At 46.9% G+C, this 7,571-nt stretch overlaps 1 protein-coding gene across 1 annotated transcript in view; it reads left to right on the top strand.

The window, feature by feature from the left end:
* Nucleotides 1-1,529: 1,529 nt before the first annotated feature.
* The window catches only part of VIPR2 (vasoactive intestinal peptide receptor 2), a 101,452-nt gene continuing 95,410 nt past the window's right edge, over nucleotides 1,530-7,571 (top strand). Inside the window, exon 1 of the mRNA XM_032806343.2 lies at nucleotides 1,530-1,763. Coding sequence (XP_032662234.1) covers nucleotides 1,713-1,763 — 51 coding nt within the window. The 5' untranslated portion in view covers nucleotides 1,530-1,712. The remainder of the gene's footprint in view (nucleotides 1,764-7,571) is intronic.

Below are 7,571 nucleotides of genomic sequence, written 5' to 3'. Positions count from 1 at the left end.
ATTGAGTGGAGTCTTGCAGGGATCAGTCCTGTGTCCAGTTCTGTTCAATATCTTTATCAATGATTTAGACAATGGCATAGAGAGTACATTTATAAAGTTTGCAAATTATACCAAGCTGGGAGGAGTTGAAATTGCTTTGGAGGATAGGATTAAAATTCAAAATGATCTGGACAAACTGGAAAAAGTGGTCAGAAGTAACGGACTGAAATTCAGTAAGGATAGATGCAAAGTACTCCACTTAGGAACCATCAACTACACACTACAAAATGAGAAAGGACTGCCTAGGAAGCCGTACTGTGGAAAAGGATCTGGGGGTTATACTGGATCACAAGCTAAATATGAGTCAACAGTGTAACACCGCTGCAAAGAAATGTAAACATCATTCTGGGATGTATCAGCAGGAATGTTGTAACAAAGACAGGAGAGGTAATTCTTTCACTCTGGTAAGGCCTCAGCTGGAGTATTGTGTCCAGTTCTGGGCCCCACCTTTCATAAAGATGTGGACAAATGGAGAAAGTCAAGAGAAAAGCAACAACGATTAAAGGTCTATAAAACATAACCTATGAGGAAAGACTGAAAAAATTGGTTTTGTTTAGTCTGGAGAAGAGAAGATTGAGGGTGGACATAACAGTTTTCAGGTACATAAAAGGTTATTACAAGGAGGGGGGGTGAAAAAATGTTCTTAACCTCCGAGGATAGGACAAGAAGCAATGGGCTTAAATTGCAGCAAGGGAGGTTTAGATTGGACATTAGGAAAAAAAATAAGATGTTATGGAATCTCCAACAGTAGAGGTTTTTAAGAACAGGCTGACAAACACCTTTCAGGAATGGTCTAATTATTACTTTGTCCTGCTTTGAGAGCAGGGGACTGGACTAGGTGATTTGTTGAGGTCCCTTCCAGTCCTACATTTCTATGGTTCTGTGCCCCCCATAGGCAGCCCAGGGCTCTCTGGGGGCTGGTTGCCCATGCCCCCCTCCATAGGTGGTTCAGGGTTCTGTGGAAGGAAGGGTTCCCCATACCTCCCATCGTGGCCCAGGGCTGTGGGGAGAGGTAGTTGCCCTTGCCCCCATAGGTGGCCCAGGGCTGTGGGGAGAGGTAGTTGCCCTTGCCCCCCATAGGTGGCCCAGGGATGTGGGGGGAGGTAGTTACCCTTGCCCCCCATAGGTGGCCCAGGGCTGTGGGGGGAGCGGGTTGCCCATGCCCCCCATAGGTGGCCCAGGGCTGTGGGGAGAGGTAGTTCCCCTTGCCCCCCACAGGTGGCCCAGGGATGTGGGGGAAGGTAGTTACCCTTGCCCCCCATAGGTGGCCCAGGGCTGTGGGGGAAGCCGGTTGCCCATGCCTCCCATAGGTGGTGCGGGGATGTGGGGGGAGCCGGTGGCCCATGCTCCCCACAGGGGGCAGGTGCCTTGCCCCTCCTAGGGAAGGGAAGGAAGCGGTGGGCAGAGGGGAGGCGGGAAGCCAGCGGAGCCTAGAGGAGGAGCCATCCGGCGCAGCAGTAGGGCAGGCAGGTGGTGTCAGTCTGGGCTGGAAGTTGGCCTCGCAGGAGCAGCCGGACGGGACCCACCCGGGGAGGGAGTGACTGGCTGAGGCTGAGAGGCAGCAGCCGGGACAGGTGCCGGCTGCCCACCTGTGCGAGCGGCTCTCCCGCGGACCCTATGTGTCTGGCCCGGGAGCGCTCTCCCGCTGTGCTGCTTCGCGGGGCGCCCTCGGGATGAGGAACCTGCTGCTCCTTCTCTTCGCCGCCTGCTGGAGCTTGGGGCCGGTAAGTCCGCCGCCGCCTCCCCCGGGGGCGCTGGGCTCCTGCTGCAGGGAGGGGTGGGGAGTTCAGGGCACAGCCCGGCCCTGCCAGAGGCTGCTGCAGCGGGGCAGGAGCGAGACCTCGCCCCGCAAGCCCCGTGCGGAGAGTCAGCCCGCAGCGCAGCGCGTGTCCCGGGGGGCTCCTCATGGGCCGCGGGGTGCGCGCCACGCGGCGACTTTCTCGTGCGGTGCGACCCCTTTGAGATCCGCGCGGGGACAGAGCGGCCGGGTGGGGGGGCTCTCGTAACCCCCCTGACTTGTGAGAACAAACGCCTGGGTTCAGCTTGAAAGGAGCAGGCGTGGGGCAGGGTTGCTTCCTACAGTGAAGGGGCTCCACCGCTTGTACAGGATCCAGTGGCCTAGGGGGGGGAGGGATAGCTCAGTGGTTTGAGCACTGGCCTGCTAAACCCAGGGTTGTAAATTCAATCCTTGAGGGGGCCATTTGGGGCAAAAAATCTGTCTGGGGCTTGGTCCCCCTTTGAGCAGGGGGTTGGACTAGATGACCTGCTGAGGTCCCTTCCAACCCTGATCTTCTGTCATTCTAAGCCCAGTGTGAACGCGGTGATTATAGAAGGGGCTGTGCCCATCCAGCCAGGGGCACCACAGGGCACGCACCATAGCAGCCCTTTGCTTGGGTGTCTCCTGAAAATGTCCAAGCTATTCAATGAGAAACAAATGTCTCAACCCACTCAAAAGTTACAGACCTGGATCCCGATCCTGCTCCCACTTAACTCCGGAGAAGGAGACTCGAGCTCTTAGCAAACGTGTGGAGTGGGGCCAAATGTAGAGTGATCCATCATCGGGCTGATGGTGCATTAATTACACCGCTGGTCATTCACTCAAAGTTAAGGCTTTATCTTTAACGTGCCGGTTTGTGCACATCAAGGGAGAGAAGGCAGTGAGTGACATTTGGGACTTATGTGCTGCAATATCTAGCACAGTAGTAGTGAAAGCCCTTAATCTGAATGTTCTTCCCTTGTAGGTTTCAGTAAGCCGCTGAGCCAAAGTCTGCTCTCATTTGCCTTGAAGTAAATCCAAAATAATGTAATTTATTTAAACGGTGTTATCCTTTATTTACACCAATATAACAAGAGCATAATTTGGCCCTTTATATTATTAGTATGTATTTTTCTTTTCTTTTTTTAATTGATTCAAATGAAAACAGGAAATGGTCCCAGCAGAGGTTTGAAAGGTGCTTAGAGTATTGTCAGAGGAGAGTTTGGAAGTGGTTATTATTTATGGCTAACGAGTTTTACTTACTGGAGTGTATCAATCTGTTAGGGTAAAAATGATGTTGTTTAACTAACTTCTATACTGTGCATGTAATAATAATTACACTAAAAATCCTTATGAAATTAGTTGCTGTAAAACCTTCCTTGTTTTAATTGAATCTAAAATTATGTTGTTTATTGACTATTTTATTAACTAGTTCATGACTTAAAGGGAGACACACAAAAGCATCTGACAACAGAACGGTTACCTTCTCTGCATTGTAAATTTAAAAACACAGACTATTGTGCACCAAACTTGGTAAGCCACACTAATGGTAAATGCAAAATGGCTGCCAGAAGCAAATTTTTGTGGTAAAATTATTGTATTTCAGGTGCCTGAAAAATTGATTTATTAATGGGAATACTGACAGACACTAAACTATAGCAGTCCACATAAGTGTATATGACAGCACAGGTCTATATTGACTACTTATGTAAACTATTCTTTGGTAGAACAGAGGGAATGAGAGCCTAAAAGACCAATCAGCAGTACTATACAGGATTGGGCCCTAAACTTTTTTAACTCTGATAAAGTACATCTGAATTTTACTCGTTCCTGTATTAGAAAATGAATGTTGTTACATACCTGACATGCAGTGGGAATTTGAAAAAGAAGTATTGAATTAGTTATAGCCTTTGGGCACTACAGAATTGTATTTTCTCAAAGGAGTAACCCTCTCTATTAAATCTCAGTTTCCGGAATCCTTTCAATCCTGTGATTGAAATTGTTTTTTCACAAGTTTCTTTGCCAAAATGTTTACAGTATGATTTACACTCTGCATTGGTGGTTCTCCAGTAAATTGTTATTTGCAATTCACACTAGCACTTATAATAAATAATAAAGAGTAGGAGGCATATTGCAGATTACTGAATTTTTGCAAACTGGCAAATCAAGAGATTATAAAACAGGCTAACACATCACAAAATACACTTCATTTATTTTGATAGTTTCTTGGTTACTGGGGCAGGGACTATATCTTCCTATTGATTTATACATCACCTAGCACATTAGGGCCCTGATCCTGATTGGGCATTTGAGTGCTACTAAAATGCAGATAATTAGTAATAATAAAATAATAATACTTGCAGGTTTTATTATTATTATTATTATTTATTATTATTATTGATTATTACACTTAGAAACCCTAACCTATATCAGGGCTCCATTGTGCTGGGTCCTGTGCAAATACAGAGTAAGAGACAGTGCCTGCTCTGAAGAGCTTATGATTTTAATAGACAATATAGAGGAAAGATGGGAGAAAGGAAGTAACATTTTCATTTTACACATGGGAAACTGAGGCTAATGCAGTCCTAGGATGTATCAGGTGAGGTATTTCCAGTAGAGACAGGTAAGTATTAGTACCATTATACAAGACACTGGTGAGACCTCATCTGGAATCCTGTGTGCAGTGCTGGTCTCCCATGTTTAAGACAGATGAATTCAAACCAGAACAGGTACAAAGAAGGGCTACTAGGATGATCAGGAAAACTTATCTTATACAAAGAGACTCAAAGACCTTTGCTAGTTTAGCTTAACCAAAAGAAGTTGAGGTATGATTGCTCTCTATAAATATATCAGAGGGAGTAGGAGGAGTTGTTTAAATTAAGCACCAGTGTAGACACAAGAACAAATAGATATAAACTGACTGTCAATAAGTTTATCTTGAAATTAGATAAAGGTTTGTAACCATCAGAGGAGTGAAGTTCTGGAACAGCCTTCCAAGGGGAGTAATGGGGGCCAAAAACCTAACTGGCTTCAAGACTGAGCTTGATATGTTTAGGGGGGGGATGGTATGATGAGACTGCCTACAATGGCATGGAGCCGATCTGCAACTGCTAGCAGCAAATATCTTCAGTGACTGGTGATGGGACACTAGATAGGGAGGGCTCTGAGTTACTACAGAGAATTATTTCCCAGGTGCCTGGCGGGTGTGTCTTGCCCACATCACTTTTCTGCTTTCTAAATATCTGGTAAATCAATAGAAACCTGAGCTAGGTTGCAAATTTCCTTCTCATAGGCCTTCCTCTATAGCAGTGGTTCCCAAACTTTAACAACCCACAAAGCCCTTTCACTAAAATATTCCATGGATTTTCTCCCTTACCTCAGCATAAATTATAAAAGCAGTGATCTTGGCAATATAAAATTTGTTTTTATGACATGCTTATTACACACTATTCATTATTATTTATCATTACAGTATTTTTATTACATTATGAAAATACCAACACTATTCCAAGATCTCACTTTTGTAGCTTGTATCACTTTTGATTAAGCCTGTTATAAGACAAGGCTCCTATCAGAGGTGCCAGTAGAAAAAAGGGTAGCAGGGGCAAAGGCCCTGGGGCCTGGCGGGCACTGTCAGAGAAGTGGGGGGGGGCACAGAAAAAAGGGGAGGGACCTGTGTGGAGACACACTGATGGCACATGACCCTCGCCTCCCCCGCCCCCATACTGGCACCTCTTGCTCCTATATTTCATCAAGGAATATCAGATGTGAAACAGCATGAAGGTATTTAAGAAGCAACTCACAGAGTTCCTCCTCCACAAGCATTCGGGTGTTGAGCAGTCCAGGCAAACAATGCACATTACAACAAAGCTTAAACTTGTTCATAATAATTTATTGTTCAGGGTCTAACTGATTGCCATATTTGGGGTTGGGAAGGAATTTTCCACCAGGTCAAATTGGCAGAGATACTGGGGGGGGTTTTTTGCCTTCCTCTGCAGCATGAGGCAGGCGCATATGCAGGTTTAAACAGGTGTAGATAGTGGGTTCTCCTTAACTTGAAGTCTTTAAATCATGATTTGAGGACTCCAGTAACTCAGTCAGAGGTTAGGGGTCTATTACAGGAGTGGGTAGGTGAGGTTCTGTGGCCTGCAATGTGCAGGAGGTCAAACTAGATGATCATGGTGGTCCCTTCTGGCCTTAAAGGGTATGTCTGCACAGTAATATAAGCCCAGGCTCGAGCCTGGCCTCAAGCCTAACCCCTCTTGTGTCCACATACAATGATGTTAACTTGGGGGTCAGATCTAGGGTCCAAGATCCTGCAGGGCTAGAGGGTCTGAGCCCATGTTAAACTGGGATCTTGAGTTTGAGCCCTATTGCTTTTCTGTATGCACACAGCCCAGACTTGATTTGGGCTTAGGAAATCCTCCGGATGTATCCAGGTTCCTTAGAGGAACTTCCTTAGTCCTCTCTAAGCGGACCACCTGTGGTACAGTCTGTTGCACGCTATTGCAAACAGAAGTCAACCTCCTTTTACAAAGGCAGCCGCTCAGGTCAGGGTTAACCCATTGTGTGCTGAACATCAGTCTGCAAGCACACTATCAGAGAGCCTGCAGGGTTTTCAATGGAGACTGATCAGAAGATGATTTTTGCAAAGACAGCTGCTTCCTGATCACAAGAGCACAGCTAGATTTTGGTGCACGCCACCCAGGCATTCCTGCACATGCAGCTCCAGGGAGGGCAGGGCGGGCCTGGGAGCAAGGGCCAGAAAGTCGAGTGGGAACTAAGTATCTGCCTTGCAGGGAGGGGGAGTGGCAGAGCTACCAGCTCAGCATGGCCGGGGGAGGATGACCCCCAGGACCCTGGCTCCTCCCTCTCCATACAGGGCAGCCACTTGGTCCCCATTCCACTCCCCCCTCCCCCTGCTCACCATGGGGCTGTATGTGCAGAGGTGCCCTGGCAAAGTGCACTGTGAGGGTGATTAGTGCAAACCAGCCCCAAAACTTCCCCACAGCCTCCGGGGGATCCAGGGTGCAGCAGGGGCAGGGATAAGAGATTCCTGAGGATGTTGGAGCACACTGCACCCCGACCCCGGGGGATGCACTTCACTGCTCTGCAGCCAGAAGCAGACAGGCTGGGGTGTGTCTCTGTTTTTCCTCTGAACCCTACATTTTATGTCAAACTTCAAAACAAACAGATAAAAATAAATAGATAAAAAAACAACCAAACAAAACCACCTTCACTGAACATCCCATTATAAAAAATCAAGAATCACAGTTTCATTTTAATAGTTTGACAGCCCTGGAGACTGATGTCCTAATTATCCTCAGAATAGGTGCACATGGGAATGAGAGTTTTTCCACAGTTCAACATATTCATAGTGCTAGAGTGTCAACACTGTAGGGAGGAAGGCACTCTGGGATAGGGTTACTTTGGCTTGGCTCTTAGCATTGCAGTGTGGATGCCAGAGCCCTAGGTTCCAGTATGGGTCAGAAAATCCTTAACCTAGGGTTAAAATGCATTGTAGATGCTCAAGCCCAGGATTTCCTGACATGAGTCAGCTGACTTGGATCCCACTAACCCTAGGGTTACATTGCTGTGTAGACAAACCCTATGAGGTGCTCAGAGAACAAGGGCCAAGTTTTCAGAAGTGTTATAACACTCATGAACTTCCACTGTGATGCTATGGCCAGACTGAATAGAACATCCAGTGCTCTGACTCCTGAAAATCTGGTCTTAATTAACTTGCCCATGATCAAACAGGAAATCTGCAGCTCAA

The sequence above is a fragment of the Chelonoidis abingdonii genome, chromosome 2, assembly GCF_003597395.2.
Source record: "Chelonoidis abingdonii isolate Lonesome George chromosome 2, CheloAbing_2.0, whole genome shotgun sequence".
In the NCBI taxonomy this organism is placed as follows: domain Eukaryota; kingdom Metazoa; phylum Chordata; order Testudines; family Testudinidae; genus Chelonoidis; species Chelonoidis abingdonii.
The sequence above is the reverse complement of the archived record's forward strand: the minus strand, read 5'-3'. Positions and strand labels throughout refer to the sequence as shown.